We start from the raw sequence: 20,308 nt of genomic DNA on the forward strand, positions 1-20,308 counted from the left end.
GAGGTAGGATAAAGTGGGCTTAGGGAGGAATTTTCCTTTAGAAGAGTAAAGGATTCTCGACACAATCTCAGAGAAAAGGGACGTCCTATTTTAACTGAGGAGGGATATCATTAAATTCAGGAATGAGTAATGTGTGAAACGTTTTGCTACAGAGGCTGCGCAGGCGAAACTATTAGGTATATTAAACGCAGATTGATAAGATCTTGATTGAACGGGAGAGTATGGTTAATAGGGAGAACGCGAGAGAATAGCGTTGAAAACATGCAATAAAAAGTACACCAGCCGCTATGAAATGGCGGTAGGACGAATGACCAAACGCTTCTACTATATCTCCTGGTCTCATGCCGCCTGGATTACGTGTTCTGTTCTTGGAAGCAGGCGCCGCGTATTTGCAGAGCATTTCGCTTTGATGCTGTAATCACGTGGTGTGTAACTTGTTGTTCTAATCAGAAAATATGCAGCAACGTCTGGTGAATGGAAGCAATCGCTGTACCGGAAGGGTGGAGATTTATTTCGGTGATGAGTGGGGGACTATCTGTGACGACCATTGGGGATTATCCGACGCCCAGGTCATCTGCAGAGCCATGGGATGTGGGTATGCAATTTCAGCTCCGACGCATGCTCGTTATGGAAGGGGTACAGGACCCATATGGTTAGATGACGTTGCCTGTCGCGGGAATGAATCTGCCCTATGGCATTGCGGCAGCAGGTTCTGGGGCCAGCACAACTGTCACCATGGAGAAGATGCAAGTGCCGTCTGTTCTGGTAAGTCCAACTCAAAGGTGCTTCTCATCAAGTTATGCAGCACATAAATACGATTTACGACCAAGTTTGTCCATATCGACAAATTGGTTCTGTGAGCTAACCTCATTTCTGCTACTTTATCGCGAATCACTCCAATCTTTTCGTATCCATATAGCAGTCTAAATATATTTAGGGTTTGTAAGAGTTCAGCTTCTACAAATTTAACATTGTTTATGGGGGATTTAGGTTCCACACCACCAGATTGCGGGACAGTTTTTACCCTTCAGTCATCAAGTTCCTGAACCAGCATGGATAACTTAATTCCCCATAACTCTGAACTGATACAACATGTGGACTTACTTTCAAGGCCTGTGCACGTCATGTTCTTAGTGTTTTATATATATATTAAAATAGGATAATATTATATATAATATTATAATATAATATTATATATTATCCTATTTTATCTAAGTCCCTCTGTAGCTTCCGTGCTCCCGAATACTACCTGCTCCTCTACCCATGTTCGTCTGATCCGCAAACCTGAGCAAAAAGCCATCAATCGACTCCAACGTCTTCCCAACCAATGAGGTCAAACGAACTGCTCTGTAGTTTCCTTTCTTTTGCCTGTCTCTCTTCTTGAAGACTGGAGCGACATCTGCAATTTTCCGGTCTTCTAGATACATGCCTGAATTCATTGACTCTTGAAAAATTATTACTATTGCCTCTATAGTCTCTTTAGCCACCTCTTAGGGAACCCTGTTGAGTAGATCATATGATCCAGGTGACTTATTTAACCTTTCGGTTTCCCATGCACGTTCTCCCCAGTATTGGCAAGTTCACACTCCTCTCTCCTGATATTGCATCTTGGTTATGCTGACATTGTGGATCAAATTAAATTCTGAAAGAACATTCCGTTCGCCTGTAGAAGTCAGGACGTAATGGGATTACCCAACCGAAGTTAGCCTGTAAACAATACAACTTTCTTCACATTTCCATTGAATTTTCAGCCTTGATTATGTGGAAGGTTAGGTGTGTACGGACAGAACATTGCTCATTATGATAAACATTGTTTTGTGAGCTAGGCTGCAGGCGTCCTCTGGGGAAACAAGAAGACATTTTGACAATAATTTTCGTTTAACGTTTTCGGCATGCTTTTATTTCTATTCAGGGCTAAAGCCAACAATCATATTGGAACCAGATTACAGCATATTTGTGAAAGGAGAGTCGGTTACGGTTAAATGCATAATAGGGAACCGCAACTCAAGCCGAGGAATTGATTTTTACAAAAACGATTTTTATCTGGCACATCGAGAGCTCAATGAGGGAAATAAATCTGCCGTTATTCGAGTGGCCAATCTAACCACACAGGACGTGGGGAATTACAGCTGTATGTTTCGAAATGAAGTTGCGGGGTCCTCAGTCAATTCTTCGCTGAGTACTCCAGTGTACATAGCCGTTACAGGTGAGGAGACGATACATGTTTTCTACGGGTGCCTCTAAATAAAGTAGTCCAAACATGCAGGTAAAAAAAAACCCCAGCGAAAATAAAGGGCAGCAAAGGTAAAGAAGAAGGAAGGAATGAGGAAGGAGAAAATAAAGTATGGAGATAAGAAAATGACAAAGTAAAGAAAGAAAGGATATAAGAAAGGGAGAAAGTATATGACAAAGGGAGTAACGATATGAGAAAGGGAGAAAGGATATGAAAATATAGAGAGAAAAGATGAAGAGAAAATAAATTGCAAAGAATAAGGTCAGAGAGAAAACAAGAATACAAAAGTGATAAAGAAAGAGCTGTGGAAATACGAAAAGAATGAAAGAGGGAACGAAAAAGGAGAAGAAAAGGAGGAAAGTAAGAACGAAAGAAAGGAGAAAGAAAGGAAGAAAGACAGAGAAGACAGATCAGACTGCCTGTTGCCTTACAATTTCACCAATACTAGTTCTGACTTAACATTCGTTGTTGTTTCTGTGGATTTTGCACGCTCCCCCGTGATCATATGGATTTCTGCAAGTATCATGGCTTCTTCCCACACTCCAACGACTCAGGCTGGTCGGTTAATTGGCCGCTGATAGATATAACTGTTAGAACAAATAAGATGTCAGCCGAAGAAATTAACTCCCATTTTCTGAAAATGATTGAAGATTTCCAACCGAAAGAGATTATTGATTAAAATTGAACTACATGGATTGAAAATTCAAGCAGAAAGTTGGATTATCGTTGCCTTCTTCCGCCCTTGTGATATGTCCATGATTTTTTCTTGTTCCCCCTTCATTCCATGTTCTACAGATTTCTACGATCACACTCTTCTTCTTCAGACCATCACGTCTTCCACCTATCCCTTTCCAGATTTTCACATCATTCCTTTTTCTACTCCGCCTACCTACGTTCCTTCCATCTGATATGGACTCACATATAACCTGCTTTTACTTCTTTCTGCTCGAATATTCATTTCAGTTCTGGCTTCCGTTCACTGCTTTCAGTACTTATGGACGCACTCGACCTTTTCCTCTCATAAATGTTACCTGACCCCCAGAGTTCGTCCAGCATTTCGGCACATGCAGCCGAAAACTGAACGAGTTCCGATTATTCTAAACACACATATTCAATGCACGCCATGAAATACCACGTAACCTATTGTACGTCTTTACAGATGCTCTGCAAAAACCGAAAATTGACATCGTGACAGTCGGAGGACGCAAGCTTATAAACTGCACAGTTACAAACATCTTGACAAACAGTACGATGTATTTACTAGAATTAAGGGAAAACGGTGCCAGGCAAGTACAACACATGCAAATGTTGAATTCCACGTCGACCTTTCCCTTGAACGAGACCGAAGACAATGTTGAAGTTCGCTATGTTTGTTTGTACCAAGTTGTTGTAAATGGAAGACCGCTCAACTCAACGTATACTGAATCTGTTCAATTATCTGCTCCAGGTGAGTCAAACGCTTGACGCTCTCTGATACTGACAAGAAGTAGATCACCCGTATATTGTATCCGTAAGCAGATGCAGTGAGATGTACCTAATATGGGATGATATAGAATTAACTTGAATCTCCAAATAGAATAGGACAGTTTAGATTAAATTGCCCATACTAGCTATGCGACTATCATTAAAGAAACAACACTCAAATTATCCACTCTGAACTGCCTACTTCAATCGGCATACTTTTACTTCCTTGAGTATTATATTTGATATGCTGGTATTTTGTCATCTAAACTGCACGTCAGCTTCGTCGCTGCATAGCTTCTACGACTAGTGTTCGATTTTCACCCCGGTCGACATCTGCGTGGATTTTTTGAGTTCTCTTTTTTACCCGCATTGGCTTGCTGAGTTCTCCGAATTCAGTCGACATTCTACTGTCAGACTAGCTGTTCACTGGAAAGGTAGCAATTCCACAGACTTGATTTGTATGAGCACGCCCTGACACTATTTAAAATGATAGAGAAAATGGACGAGTAGCTGACAGACATATTAGAAAGGATATGTTACGTGTAACAGAAGTAGATGTTTAATATTAATGGAGCTACCCTTTTTATCCTCGGTTCACTGTCCTGCAGCCTGTTGTTCAACGAAAAGGTCCATTGAGAATTTTCATGCCTCCCACCTAGACCGGAGAAGTTAATACAAAATAGCATCTTGCACATCATTGAGGCTGAGACGAAATAGGAACATAGGGGTTGTCGAGGATGAGAAAGGACATGACAGAAGTTCATAAAATTATGAAAAGCATAGCTAGAGTAGGAACTGTAGCCTGTATTTTTTTCCGCAGGTTTGAAATGAATAATACTAGATGATACGAAATGTCTAATGCCAGTGGACATTCATTGAAGGCGAGAGGAAGAAAATGTGTGGGTCAAATTATTTTACACAATGTGTGATGGCTGTCTGGAATCCTTTGTCAGGGCTTGTGCTGGACAGATTCGACAAAGACATTCTGAAGGCAGTTAGAAAACCATGTGAATATTTGGAAAATGGGGTAGAATGCCCATGAACAGGCGGAAGTGAATAGTTCAACTAGGCATCGTTTGCTGAATTTGCCTTCTAAAATATCGAGGGATGAAGGGCCTGTTCTATATTTCAATTCTAATCATTCATATGCAAAGACACCTAAGCAATATATATGCAGCCATCTTCAATGAATAAAATTGGTCGAATGTCAAGCCAAACAAATAGAAAAGTATATTTTAAAAGCCTTGCATGAAATAAGGGAGGGATTATGTACGGGTGTGCTCTCTAGGCTACCCGTGTTAGGATTGTACACACTATTCACTAACAAAACACTATTGAGCTCAGATCCCCACAGTATAGGAAGGATGTTTTTGTTTCGGAGAAAATGCAGAGGATATTCACTACGGTGTCACCTGGAATACAGCACTTTATATATAGCAAGAGATTGTTTAGAGTAGTTTTGTTTGCATCGTTCGTCTGCAAACGAGTGTTGCAGGGGGATTGGAACTGGACTGCACAACAGTTAGCAGAGATGTTGTGGAGACAGATTTTGGTAAGACCTCAGACAAAGTTAGGACTCAAAAGGTGCAACTCGTGCCCTGAGCCGCGTAACTTATAATGCAAGAAGTATCGTAAGTAAGGTGGATGAGCTCAGTGCATGGATAAAATTTTAATATTGTAGTCATTACTGAGTCTTGGTTGCAGGAGGGGAATGACTGGCAGCTGAATATTCTGGGGTTCTGATGTTTTACGTGATGGAGTGGGACGGATTAAAGGAGGAGCGGTGGCATTACTATTCAGGGAAAGTGTCACGGCAATGCTCCGTCAGGACAGACAGAATAATTCGTCTATTGAAGTAATATCGTGGAACTGAAAAATAAATAAGGCATGACCACGTTAATAGGGCGATAACACGGACTACACATCTCTCGGGGTATTTGGTGAACAACAGCAAGGTGTTGCACTTCGGTAGGACCACCCACTATAAGTCTTACACAGTGAACGGTAGAGCACTGAGGAGTGTGGTAGAACAAGGGGATCTGGGAATAGAAGGCCATAATTCGTTGAATGTGACGTCTGCAGTAGATATGACTGCAAAGAAAACTTTTGGCACGTGGTCCTCCATAAATCAATGTATTGAGAACAAGAGATTGGATGTTATGTTGAGGTTGTAGAGAACGTGAGGCCTAATTTGGAGTATTTCGTGCTGTTTTCGTCACTACCTATAGGACAGATATAAGTAAGATTGTAAGTGGACAGAGAAAATATGCAAAAATGTTGCCAGCTCTGGGGATTTGAGTAATAAGGAAAGATTGAATTCTTAGAATGTAGAAGATTGAGAGGAGATCTGATAGATATATACAAAATTATTACGGTATAGATAACGTAAATTCAAACAGGCTTTTTCCAATGAGGCCGGGTGTGACTACAACCAGATCTCATGGGAAAATGCTTCCCTTGAGAGGGCAGTGGGAGAGTGAAATCAGCAGACAGTAAAACTGGTGCATGCGAGCCCGGTTTCAATGTTAAATCGAAGTTTGAAGAACGAAGTAGATTGCAGAGGTATTGAGGGCTATGGTACCAGTGAAGTTCGATGTGAGTAATCAGTTTAAATTTTTCGGTACGGACTAGATGATTCGAATGGTCTGTTTCTGTCCTGTACTTCTCTATGCCTCTAGGGAAGGAAGCTGAGACAATACCCGATCGAGGCATACACGATTAAGAGATGAATAGAGGATTAAAACGAGAGGACAACATTTAAAGTGATAGCTATTAGATTGAAAGCAGACAGAAGAAGAAAGCTTTTATATACGGAGTGTGATGGATAGCTGAGCTTGCAACGAGAAAAGACAGTGAACTGAGATACGATTATCACGTTTAAGAACGTATTTAGGCATAGAACGTACCGGTCAGAATAGGGGGAAATGGGATTATTGTGGATTTGCAGGCATGTCGGCATTACATTAGGGAGCCGAAATGCCACACTACGTGGTAGATGTGGCTTTATGACTCTGCGTTACTTAACAGCAGGCATATTCTGCTTCGAGTCCACCAGCATAGCGTACACTTGATATCGGAATCAATAATATTCCACAATACAGTACGGTATAGGAACAAAATTAGTCTATTTGACCCATCGAGTCTGCTCTGCTATTTCATTATGGCTAATCTGTTTCCCACTCAGATCCAATCTTCTGCCTTTCATGTCTTGACAAATGAAGAATCTCTCAACCTCTGCCTTAAATGTACATGCAGACTTGGATTCCACAGTTGCCTGTTGCAATAAATTCCGCAGATTCACCACTATCTAGTTAAGTGCATTTCTCCTCACTTTGGCGATAAAAGACGCCCCTCTATTCTGAGGCTGTATCCGCAGGTCTTAGGTTCTCCACCATAGGAACAGTCCTGTCCACATGACCTTTATCACGGCCTTTCACGATTCGATAGATTTCAATGAGGACACCCCTCATCCTTCTGAATATTAGTGAATACAGGCCCAGAGCCATTAGTCTAGCCTCATATGAAAACCGTTCAAATCTGGAATAATTTTCGTGAGCCTCCTTTGAACATTGTGCAGTTTCAACGCACCCTTTCTAAGATAAGGGGTCTAAAATCGTTCACAATACTACAACAGAGGCTTCATCATTGCCTTATAAATTCTCAACATTACATCCTGATTCTCTTCTGATTCCTTGTTTTTATATTCCATTCTTTTTGAAATGAGTGTTAACATTGCGTTTGACTTCCTTATCACAGACTCCACCAGAAAATTAACCTTTAGGAAATACTCCACAAGGACTCCCAAATCCTTCTGTGTCTCAGTTTGTTTGTATTTTCTCTCTACCTAGGAAATAGTCAACCGTTTCATTTCTTCTTCCAAAGCGCATGGCAATACCCTTTTTGACATTGTATTCCATCTACCACTTCTTTGCCCATTCAGCAAATCTGTTTTTGTTCTTCTTAAACTACTCTATTTCTCCAAAATTACCTGCCCTTCAATCTATCTTCGTATCTTCTTCAAACCTTGCAACAAAACCATCAATTGCATTTTCCGAATTATTAATATATAAAGTGAAAAGAATCGGTCCCAACACAGATCTCTGTGGAATACCATTAGTCACCAGCAGCCAACCAGAAAAAAATCCTTTTATTCCCACTCTTTGACTCCTGCCACTCAGCTACTGCTTTATCTATTCTAGAATCCTTCCTGTCATTCCATGGGCTCTTACATTGTTACGCTGCCTCATGTATGGCACCTTGTCAAAGGGCTTCTGAAAATCTAAATAAACAACATCAAGCGATACTCTTGTGTCTATCATGCTTGTTATTTTTTTCAAAGAGTTCCAACAGATCTGTCAGGCAAGATTTTCCCTTGAGGAAAGTATGCCGGCGACTACCTATTTTAGCAAATGCCCCCAGGTACTCCCGAAACCATGTCTTTAACAATCGACTCCAGCATCGTTCTAACCACTGAGGTCAAACACACTGCCCTATATCTTGGTTTTTTTTTTGCCCCCTCTCCCTTCTTGAAGAATGCAGATAAACCTACTATTTTCCAGTCTACTGGAACCATTCCATAATCTGGTGATTCTTGAAAGAATATTACCAATGCTTCCACAATCTAGACAACCACCTAATTCAGAATGCTGCAATGTGCACCATCTGGTGTTACCTGCCTTCAGACCTCTCATTGTTCCTAGCAATGGTAAGGCCTTCTCGCTAGCAATGGTAACGCCATATGCTTCATGACCGCGGACATCCAGAACATCCATCACACTACTAGTGTCTTCCAGTGAGGAGTGATGCAAAATACCTATTCAGTTCGTCCGCAATTTGATTGTCCCCGTTACTCCTTCGCCAAAATTGCTTTCCATGGGTCTGATATCCACTCCCGCTTCTCTTTTACACTTTATCTATCTTAAGAAGATTTGGTATCCTATTTAATATTATTGGCTAGGTTGAAGAAGGTGGCTGGTACACAGAGTACACTGTCGCAGAGTGATGGAAAAAATTGTCAACAACATACGGTAATTATCATGATGAGTTCCTGAATGAATTAGGGGTAGAGGCTATGGACTGGTACCGGACGATAGAAATATATGTTCCACTGTCAGCGTAGACACAATAGACAATATGGTGTGTTCCCATGCTGTATGAATAGGTAGAAAAAGGGAGGAGTTTCTGAAAACAGACTATAGGGAGTTAGGAAGGAAGTTGAGAAGCAGGACCTCAAAGGCAGTAATCACGGGATTACTACTGTGCCACGCGACAGTGAGCATAGGAATAGAGTGAGGAGGAGGATAAATGCGTGGTGAGTGATTGGAGCAGGGGGCAACGATTCCGAATTTTTGGATCACTGGGGCCTCTTTTGGGGCAGGCGTGACTTCTACAAAAATGAACGGTTGCACTTGAATCCGAGGAGGACCAATATCCTGGCAGGGAGTTTTGCTGTTGGGAAGAGTTTAAACTGGAATTGCTGTGGGGTGGGAACCGAACTGAAGGGACGGAGGAAGGCACTGTTGGTTAACAAACGGAGAAAGCTTGGAGGCTGTAAGAAGGGTGATATGCAGGTGATAGAGAATGGATGTGTTTCGACCGATGGTTTGAGTTGTGTCTATTTTAATGGAAGAAGCATCATTTTCAAAACAGACAATCTTAAAGCGTCGATCAGTACTTGGAGCTATGATGTTGTGGCCGTTACAGAGACTTGAATGGCTCAGGGAACCATGCATTTGGAACAGAGGTTCTGAGGGAAATGTACGGCAGAAATATGGCAAACGTCCAGCGGATATTTGCGTGGCGTTCTGCACAGTTACGTTCCAACGAGATAGGAAAACGGTGGTAGGGTACAGGAACCCTGGTGTACAAAGGCTGCTGAAAATGTAGTGAAGAAGAAAAGAAAAACACGCGAAAAGTTCGAAAAACTAGGTATTGTTAGAGATCTGGAATATTATAAGGCTATCAGGAAGGATTCTAAGGGAATTTGTGTTTTCGATCCAGAATTGGCTTGCTTATAGAAGACAAAGAGTGGTTGCATATGCGTCATATTCTGCATGGAGGTTGGTGATCAGGGGTGTGCCTCAGGGATCTGTTCTGGGATCTCTTCTGTTCGTGATTTTTATAAATGACCTGGACGAGGTAGTGGAGGGATGGGTTTTCCCAGGGCTGAAATGGCTAACACGAAAGGGCACAGGCTTAAGGTGTTTGAAAGTAGGTACAGAGAAGATGCCGGGGTACACCTTTTACTTAGAGAGTGGTGAGTGTGTGGTAAGGGCTGCCGGCAACGGTGGTGGAGGCTGATACGATAGGGTCTTTGAAGAATCTACTGGATAGGTACATGGAGCTTAGAAATGCAGACGATTATTTAGGTAATTTCTAAAGTAAGTACGTGTTCGGCACAGCATTGTGAGACGAAAGTTCTGTATTGCGCTGTAGATTTTCTATGTTTCTATGAATCTTGCTTTTTATCCCCACCAATATAAGCTTGAAGGTACGTCAATGAACTTATAAAAATAGGATATCAGAACAAACAAATGATCCTTTATAATTATAAAGTGAGGTCTGTTAAGATGCCACAGAGAGTCACAGAAAGAAGAAAGCCAGTTGGCTTTACCCAGTTGCTCCAAGAACAACCAGCTGGTCTCTCTCCTTCAACGCTCTCCCATAGACTTACAAATTCTTATACAGCCGCTTCCTGATTACCATAGTTGAAGTTGCATGCACTGTTCCGTCTAAATTATAGCCAAAACATTCTGGAAGTATTAGCCTCACTTTGGTTTCATTGCTCATTACCTACATTCTATGACAATCCCCTGCCTCTGCAAAAAAAGAAGAAAGGTCTTGACTTCTTGTTTAATAGGAGCAATTTCACAGTACCTACTGCATATCATGCAGGACTTTAAAGGTCCCCATCAACTAATTGAGCAATTGCCATTTTCTCTAGAAGAGCTGCAACTTTACTAAGTCTATCCAGATAACAAAACAAGACCTTATCCTGCTATCATTTTGATGTGTCTTCTATTACTTCTCCTAATGCAGACACAATAATTGATTACAATTCTTCGAATGAGGCTTCATGAAGTTCCCTGCCATGATAGTCTTAGCCTTTGTTTATGAAGTCTAGGATGCTACATGATTTTGAACTAAAAACGAATCTTATTCATTGATATAGTGAGATACAGTGGGAAATAGGCCCTTCCGGGCCTTTGAGCCACCATGTCCAGCAATCCACCGATTTATCCACAAATTAATCACGGAACAATTTACTATGACTAATTAAACTACCAGCCGGTACGTCTTCGCTGTCTTTGGACAGTGAGCGGGAAACCCACGGGGCCACGGGAAATTGAACCTGCCTATCTGTATTGGAAAAAATTTTGTTAGTTACAATTCAGAAATATTGAAATGTCTGTCAGGGTCTTTGATACGACCTCGGCCTGTATTCACTGGAGTCTGTATCTTGTGGTCTTCGACTCCCCCACTATATCGAACATACCGTCCACATCCATTCTATTCAGGCTTTGCAATATTCGTTAGAGTGCAATGAGAAACCCCTCATTCTCCTAAATTCCGGTGAGTACAGGAGCATAGCTGTCAAACACACCTTGTATATTAACTCTCTCTTCCCAGAATCATTCCCACTTACCTTATCTCGGCCATCTCCGATACTATCACATTTTCTGTGCGAGAACGGGTCCAAAACTGCTCAAAGTATTCCAAGTGCGGACCGACCAATGCATTACAAAGCCTCTGCATTATATTCTTCATTTCATATTCTGTTCACAGGCAGCTGTGGGGATTGATTCCGAGTTGGTGGTACTGTTTAGTGTTGTGCAAACGACTAGGCTACCGTAAAGTGCTTTTTGTAATACACTAATTTGTTGTCTCAGAACTTACCTCAACAAGACCTGGGCTTTTCATAAGGTTTGGAACAAGTCTCATTCTGACTGAAGTTTATTGAGGATATTCGCATCAACTTCTAACATAGATTTATACTCCAAATGCAAATGTTATTACCTAATAAGACAAATCACTGTTTCAATGAATTCCGTGAAACAGACTCAGACAAGAAGCGGATGCGAACTCACAGAGGTCAATAGTTCAGCCCAACCACAAGGCAGTCTACAGCTGTAATTATTTATAAAACAAGACATCTCGTCGTAAAATTATAATTATATCAATATCTGAGCAATATTACCTTTGAAATATTTGTACAAAGAGCTAGGTCTTTACTGAAAATACAGGAGCTGCCACAAATAGTGAAATCCGGTTTATTGGGACACATCAGAAGCAATATATTTAGGCTTATTCAGCTGGCCCATTCAGCTGAGGTTTCATGTGAAGAGTTACAGAAGTATGAAGAGAGACAAAATTACGGTTGTAGCCGTGTGGGAAGATAGAAACATAGAAAAACTATAGGATAATACAGACCCTTCGTCCCACCCTGCTGTGCCGAACATGTACTTACTTTAGAAATTACCTAGGGTTACCCATAGCCCTCTATTTTTCTAAGCTCCATATACCACGCACTCACCATTCTCTGCGTAAAAAAACTTACCCTGACATCTCCCCTGCTCCTGCTTTCAAGCACATTAAAGCTGTGCCCTCTTATGACAGCCATTTCAGTCCTGGGTAAAAGTCTCTGACTATCCACACGATCAATGTCTCTCATCATCTTTTACAACTCTATCAGGTCACCTCTCACCCTCCGTCGCTCCAAGGAGAAAAGGCCAAGATCACTCAACTTATTCTCGTAAGGCATGCTCCCCAATGCAGGTAACATCCTTGTAAATATCCTCCGCACCCTTTCTAGAGTTTTCACATCCTTCCTGTAGTGAGATGACCAAAAATGAGCGCGGTACTCCAAGTGGGGTCTGACCAGGATCCTATATAGCTGTAGCATTACCTCTCGGCTCTTAAACTCAATCTTACGATTGGTGAAACCAATGCACAGTATGCCTTCTTAACCACGGAGACAAACCGCGCAGCACCTTTGAGTGTCCTATAGACTCGGACCCCAAGATATCTCTGATCCTCCACACTGCTAACAGTCTTACCATTAATACTATATTCTGCCATCACAGTTGACCGACCAAACCGAACCCCCCACGCTTATCTGGGTTGAACTCCACCTGCCACTTCTCAGCCCAATTTTGCATCCTATCAAAGTCCCGCTGTAAGCTCTGACAGTCCTACACACTATACAGAACAGCCCCAACCTTTGTGACTTCATCAAATTTACAAACCCATCCCTGCACTTCCTCATCCAGGCTATTTATAAAATCACGGAGAGAAGGGGCCCAGAACAGATCCCTTGAGGCGCACTACTGGCCACCGACCTCCTTGCAGAATATGACCCGTCTACAACCAAACTTTACCTTCTGTGGGCAAGACAATTCTGAATACACAAAGCAATATCCCCTTGGATCTGATGCCTCCTAAACACTAATTGATTTGTATCCCGTGTTGTGTCTTTATTATACTTATTATGGTAAATATTATTTGGGGTTTAGTTAAAGCAAAAGGAATAAATTATGTATTCATGTTTATTCTGTGGCTGTTTGTAGCTTGAGGTCGGCGGAAGTCGTACCTTTGCTGACCCCTGAAACTTAATATCGCTTCAAGATTGCATGTTTGCTAATTGCTAATAAAAGGTTCGAAATAAGCAATTCGACTCTTCGGAACAATGAATAATTGGAGCTAAGGGTGCGCCATTCAAGAATAACTAATTTGTGTCGGTCGCAGGCTGGTGGCAATTGCTTTGATTTTGGATTAGCTTTTGCCATTACAACTACCGTTTAACTGAGTAACAAATTATGTATTTTTGAAGGAAATATAGAGCAAATTAACAGTTCTATAAAACTGTATTAGCTCCCAATAGTTAACGACGAAGGGGAGTAGCACCAGAGGGAGGTGGTGGGTTGATAAGGAGGTAGGAGAAGCAAATGGGGATGGGGTAATAGTGAAGGTGCCCCCTTTCCTTTCTTCCGTGGTGATCTACTCTCTCCTTACAGATGCCCACTTTTCCAGCCTTTTATCTCTTTCATCAATTTCCCAACTCCTAACTTCACCTCCCCCCCTCTCCCAGTTACACTCGTCACCTACCACCTTGTAATTCTCACACCCCTCCCCCACTTTCAAGTTCTAACTTCGCATCTTTTTTCCATTCCCGATGATGGGTTTCAGCTTAAAACGTCGAATGTTTAATCTTTTCTAAAGATGCCGCTTGGTTTGCTGAGTTTCTCCACCATTTTATCCGTGTTGCTCGGAATTCCAGCACCTGCGAATTTTCTTGTATTAATGGAAAAAAAAGACCCTGCTGTCTGAACACAAGCACACGCAAATGCTGTTATTTTGAAACTGTTCGCCCTAAGTACGGTATAATCACTAACAGCCAAAACAAGTGCAATAGTATGACGATGGTTGGAAACTGCTCGACAGCATTAACCATTATTAAAAGTGATGGCGCAGTGTCCCAAATAAATGAAGGGCATCCCACCTATATTCTCGATAAGTCTTTTTCCTTTCAAGGTTGTCCCAAGTAAGCGGCTGCACCAATTAACCGATGAAGCAAAACTGTAGATAAAATGTTCTGCTATTTTTACAAACGTTTGAAATTATCAGTATGCATGAAATATGTAGTAGTAAACTCGATACGGGGAAACAAATATATGCTTTAATGTTTATTTGTGTTGTACATGTTTGTATGTTGTTTGGATCTTTGGTCTCTTCAAAGCAAGCCGAAAACCGTTAGAGAATTTTACACGTTAGTTATACATGCATTTCCAATTCACATCATAAGCATATTTTAAAAATAGAACACTTTGGAATTAGTCATTTAAAATATTAGCATTGCATAGGGTTCCTTGCCGTTTTATCTTCTTATGATCACGTCCCCTAAATCCACCTCTTATTTTCTCCTATCTGGCTCGATCTGCCTGCCCTTCATCCTTATTGACACCCCGATACCTTCCCCGTCCACAGTCTATCAATTACCTCAGGACTTCTCAGTCCCTCTTCATACTTGTTAATTTCTCTCAGCTTTGATGCAGGTCGTTGACCTGACATATGACAATTCCTCCACTCTCTCCCGACAGAAGGTGATCAACCCAATTGTTTTAATGCAGATTTCTTAATATTCCTCGACCAACAATAGAATATCGATTCAGTTGAAATATTGTCCACGACCTGCACAGCTAATTAAATAAAATAAAGTTTTCTTGCGATTTTTTCAGGACATATTCAGTAAATTGATTGAAAAATATCGAAACCATTGATAAACATAGAAAATGCAGCAGTTCAAAACGCTACTATACGTACCTGTTTGTTAAAAGCAAGCTATCACATATAATTTACGTTTTAGTTTTATAAATGAGTGTTGGTCTTAAAGTTTTAGGTCTCGTCTCTAGTGTAGTAGGTAGCGCAATGCTCTAACAGCTTGCGGCATCGGATGTCGGAGTTCAGCTTCCTCACCGTTTGCAAGAAATGTGTACATTCTCCCCCTGACCCTGTGGGTTTCCACAACACGCTCTGATATTCTCTCAAAAACCAAAGACACGCCAGTTAGTAGGTTAATTTGCCATTGTAAACTGCGCTGTGAATCATCTCGGGTTAAATAGATGGGTTGCTGGACGGCACAGCCCATTGCTCTATCCGTGCTGTATCTCTGAAAAGAATATATTGCTAGAACAAGAAAAACATTTCTGTTGTCTCGTTTCAGGCTCATCCAACGCCAAGTCAGTTATTGGTTGGTTACTAGCCGTTCTGATCGCGTTGCTGGCTCTCTTGGTTTCTGTATATTACTTCCGGAAGACGAACACATCCAGTAACAAACGCGGTAGGAATAACACTTCACATTATTGTGGTTTTGTTTTCTAACCTTGAATCATTATGGGTGGGGCGTTCCATAATGCATAGAATACAGTTTCTGAATCGTGTTCTGTGTTTTATGGAAGTCTGCATTTTGTTAAATTCTGTTGCATGGATCCACGGTGATGTTCTGTCCCACGACAGAGAATTCATTCGTCGTTCTGAAAATACCCTGCTTGAAGATGGACGCTTTCCTTTGCATAGAAATTACGTGCTTGTTTGTTTTCTAAGACCTGTGGGGCGAGATCAGGAAACAACGTTTGGTATTAAGAAAACACAGTGGGGAAGCAGGTGCGGCTACTGCGTCATACCTCTGCCGAACAAAGTTCAATTCGCACTTCGTGGGGCCTGCATGCAGTTCGCATGTTCTTACTGTAACATCTTGGTTGTCCTCCTAAGCTCCGCGGTTCTAATTAAAGGGGTAACACTTTATCTTTAGTGCTAAAGGGTGATAAAGCATACATTAGAAAATGATGAGCATGGGATAAGGACTATGGTAAGCGAAAAAAAGGTTGGATTAGTATCAATGATTTCCCCTATTAACTGACAGATGGCCACAAGCTATGTCAGACGGTAACATCGGAAAGGTAACTGGATTACGATTACAAAACCTTTAATCTATGACGTTATGGTCTAGGACTATTGCTCATCATCGTAACAAATACCAATGCACAATATCTACATAGCGTAACTACTGAAAGACATGTTTCTCGAAGTATGTGCAATGACAATGGGGCAAATGGCAGACCATCTTTCTTATATACACTCTGTTCATAAAACAGAAAGTTTTGGAGAACAATTGAGGCATTTGACCCATCTTCTCAGCTTCACTATTCAACTATGGCTTATTATTAAAGTCCATTTTTCCCGCTTTCTCCCTCTAACCCTTAACTCCTTTACCAATCATGAACCTATCAATCCCAGCCTTTAAATCATCCCATGACCAGCACTCCGCAAACCTCTTTGACAAATAACACCGATGAGGCTGAAGGAGTTCCTCCTCACTTCAAAGTGACTTTCCTGGATTTTGTAGCGGTTCCCTCAGTTCCTGCAATTTAAAATTATCTCCACATCTGCACTATCCACTCCCTTCAGTTGTCAATACGATTCAATAAAATCCACCCCCCCCCCCATCCTTCTGATCATCGGGTTACCCTCATATTTAATCGTTTCTCTTCTTAAAGCTTTTTTGGCTTCGGAATTATCTTACATCTCACTCATCTTTGCTACCTTATATGCCCGTTTCTTGGCGCGTAGGCAGTACTTATCTTTCCTCGTCAGCTACAGTTGCTTACCCCTGCTATTTGAGAACTTCGTCTTGTCTGGGCATATCTATTCTACGCGTTCTGTTTTGCCACCATCCTCCAATCTACGTGGGCAAGCTCCTATCTCATGCCTCTGTAATTTCCTTTATTCCATTTCGATATTGATGCATGTGCCTTACGCTTCTCCTTCTCAAATTACAGTATGAATTCAATCATATTATCATCACTGCCTCTTAAGGGTTCCTTTACATTAAGCACCCGAATAAGATCTGAATTACTACAAAAATACCAGCGTAAAATAGCCTTTCCCCAAGCAGGTTCTAGCATCATCTGCCATCTCGTAGGCATTCAAATCTTTCCCTCTCTTGTGAACCTACACCAACCCTATTTTCTAAATCCCCCTGCATATTGAAGTCTTCTACTATAATTGTATCATTACCCATATGACGTACCTTTTCCAGCTCCCTTTTCAATCTGAACCCTGCACCTATTTTCTCCTGAAGATAACCTCCTGCCTTCTCACTATATCCTTTCATGCCCAGACTAATCTATAATCTATCAACCCCTGTCTTAAATATACATAATAACCTGTACCCCCACAGCCGCCTGTGGCAAGGAATTATACAGATTCACCAATCTAGCTGAATAATTCTTCCTCGCCACCGCTCAAAGAGGACATCCCCCCATTCTAAGGTTGTGTCCTCTATTTTTAGACTCCCCACTACAGAAGCATCCCTCCACACCCACTTTATCGTGACCTTTCAACATTCGATATGTTTCAATGAGATCACCCCTCAATCTTCTGAATGCCAGCGCGTAGAGGTTTAGACTTATCAAACACTTCTCATATGACAAGCCTTTCATTCCCGGAATCATTTTCGTGAACCACGTTTAAACCCTCTCCAAAGGTAGCACACCTTTTCTTAGGTAACGGGTCGAAAACTGCTCACAATACTCACCCGTTACTCAACATTACTTTTTTGCCTTTATTTTCTAGTCTTCTGGTAATGAATGCTAACCTCTCATTCGTCTTCCTCAGCAAAGATTCAACCTACAAACTAACATTTAGGGAGTTCTCTACGAGGAATCCTTGTAACGTTTTGAATTTTTCTCCATTTAATGAACAGTCTACGTTTGTATTTCTCTACCAAAGCCCATGACCATACCCTTCCCGACATTGTATTCCATCTGCCCATTCTCTCCTTTGCCCATTCTCCTAAACTATCTAAGTTTCTACTTCCTGAAAACTACCTTCAGCTCCATCCAGGTCTGCAGACCTGGCCACAAAACCTTTAATTCTGTTCTCCAAGTCATTGATGTATAAAGAAAAAAGAAGGGGTCCCAACAGAGACCTGTAGGAAACATCACTAGTTACCGGAGGCCAACTTCAATAGCACTACTTTATCCAAAACTTTGCCTCCTACCAATCAACCAATGCTTTATCCATGCTAGTATCTCAGGACCCTCTTCTGGACGAGTAATCCAGTTTTACGTATCGGGCCTAAAGTTGCACACGATATTCCAAATGCGATCTGACAATATTTATCAAATCGCAGCAGCCAAGTCTTGCTTTTATATATCAGATGTCTTGTGTAATATTCCGGAACCGATGTATTACTGTTACACTTTCCCCCCAAACCACAATGCTTGTGACACAATGCACACCCACAGATATCAGGAGGAATACCTTTAGTCAGTGTATGTACAGACAGCGGTGGAGGTCAATCCATTGGGTATACGTAAAGTGGAGGCTGATTGAATTTTGATTAGCAAAGGCCATCAAAGATTATGGGCAGAAAGCAGGAGAAATGGCTTAGAGGCCGAATAATACAGCCTCTGAGGGAATGGCGGGAGATTTGATGGGCAGAGTGGCCTAATTCCGCTCCTACAGTGTGTGTTATCGACGTATGGTTTAATAAAAACACAGTGGCAACTCGCTTGTCAGTACACAATCTATAGAGTAATTAAGTAGATTTGCCTTCATGAAGAACTGCTCTTGCTGCAGATTTAAAGCGTGACACGATTTAAATGATATGAAAGGATTCAATTGATATTTTTGCTTTTTGTGCTGATTCGCAGAATACAGAATTTACGTCCGAGAACGCTTGCTTGACGATGTTACCCATATAGAGGCCATAGATGAGGACCCTCCATTTTAGTCACCAAATGTATTATTTTATTGCAGCGACGTTACCCAGTGTGTTTTCTGGCACCAGCTACATGTTTTATCATTAGCATACAAGGAATGGTATTGCTATTTAAATTCACAGAAGTGAACCGCAGTTGTACAAAGGCGGTGTAAACAACCATTTTTTTTTTACTTAATAACATCAAGGCTTAATTTCTACTGAAATGCTTCCACACAACTGCTTTGATCAGTTTTATTTTATGATTCTATTAACAATTGTGATAAACTAGTTCTTCACGCAAGCAAACGTAGTTGGGGAAAGCAATGGTCTTTTGCAGAAACTGATAGTAGAAGAACACGCTGGAATTACCTGAAAATGATTTGTTATCATTTGGCTTCACTGAAAATAATTATGAAGCGCTTTCCATTAGCATGATTTATTTCCATTTTTCGGACTGTTCATGTACCTTTGCTGAGTTTTTGAAATGATAAACCGATCAATGGTTCACTGGTTAAATGGTTCAATGTTTCAATTGTTCAATTTAATATCATAGAATGTATATAATATACAGCCTGAAATCCATACTCTTCGCAAACATCCACGAAACAGAAAATACACGAAGAATGATTGAGCGAAAACGTTGGAATCCCAAAGTCACCTCTTTTCCATCACACTCACAAGAAAACAGTAAAAGTATCCAACCTCCCACATCGGCACTTGCTCCTGCAAAACATGAACTCCCACCCCTCGCCATGCATGCAACACTAAAGCTCTGGAGACCTTGATCTGGAGTCCATCAAGTTCATTTAGATTGCAATAACCTGGATTCAGGTCCAGCCTTCAGATATTATCGGTCTAGAGATTATCCTTTTCCTTTGTGACCGCGTGACTTTCTCGCGGGTGATCCAGTTTCCACTCGCAGACCGGAGACGTATGTATTACAGATAAGACATAGAAGCCTAATTTTGCCTTTCGGCCTATAAAATTTACTTGGCCATTTTATTATGGCCAATGCATTATCCAACTCAATATCCGCTTTAATCCCTCCTTATCTCTCATTCTTATGCTTTCCTCCCGGAATCATCAACGTTCTTACGAATCAGGGACCCAGCAACATAAGTTTTAAGTATACCCAAGCATTTGGTCTCCACAACCGTCTAGGCAATGAATTCCATAGATTTTTAGATCCAGTGGCATCTGTAACGTGCCGCCTTTCGATGTGAAGGAGGGAGAAATTTACGGTGTCACTTGTAGAAAACGAAATTTATTCGGGAGTGCCGAGTTAAATGGAAACAATTGCGAGTTAAATTACCAACCATCTATATTCCATTAAATATTTGATCAACCAC

At 41.2% G+C, this 20,308-nt stretch overlaps 1 protein-coding gene across 7 annotated transcripts in view; it reads left to right on the forward strand.

The window, feature by feature from the left end:
* LOC140715819 (scavenger receptor cysteine-rich domain-containing protein DMBT1-like) overlaps nt 1-19,475 on the forward strand; it is a 77,820-nt gene extending 58,345 nt beyond the window's left edge. For all 7 annotated transcript variants that reach the window (XM_073028216.1, XM_073028219.1, XM_073028220.1 and 4 more), the window contains exons 14-18: nt 451-765; nt 1,913-2,206; nt 3,393-3,680; nt 15,417-15,533; nt 18,910-19,475. In XM_073028216.1, coding sequence (XP_072884317.1) covers nt 451-765; nt 1,913-2,206; nt 3,393-3,680; nt 15,417-15,533; nt 18,910-18,989 — 1,094 coding nt within the window. In that variant the 3' untranslated portion in view covers nt 18,990-19,475. The remainder of the gene's footprint in view (nt 1-450; nt 766-1,912; nt 2,207-3,392; nt 3,681-15,416; nt 15,534-18,909) is intronic.
* Nucleotides 19,476-20,308: the final 833 nt, after the last annotated feature.

This window comes from Hemitrygon akajei, chromosome 24 (assembly GCF_048418815.1).
Source record: "Hemitrygon akajei chromosome 24, sHemAka1.3, whole genome shotgun sequence".
Classification (NCBI taxonomy): domain Eukaryota; kingdom Metazoa; phylum Chordata; class Chondrichthyes; order Myliobatiformes; family Dasyatidae; genus Hemitrygon; species Hemitrygon akajei.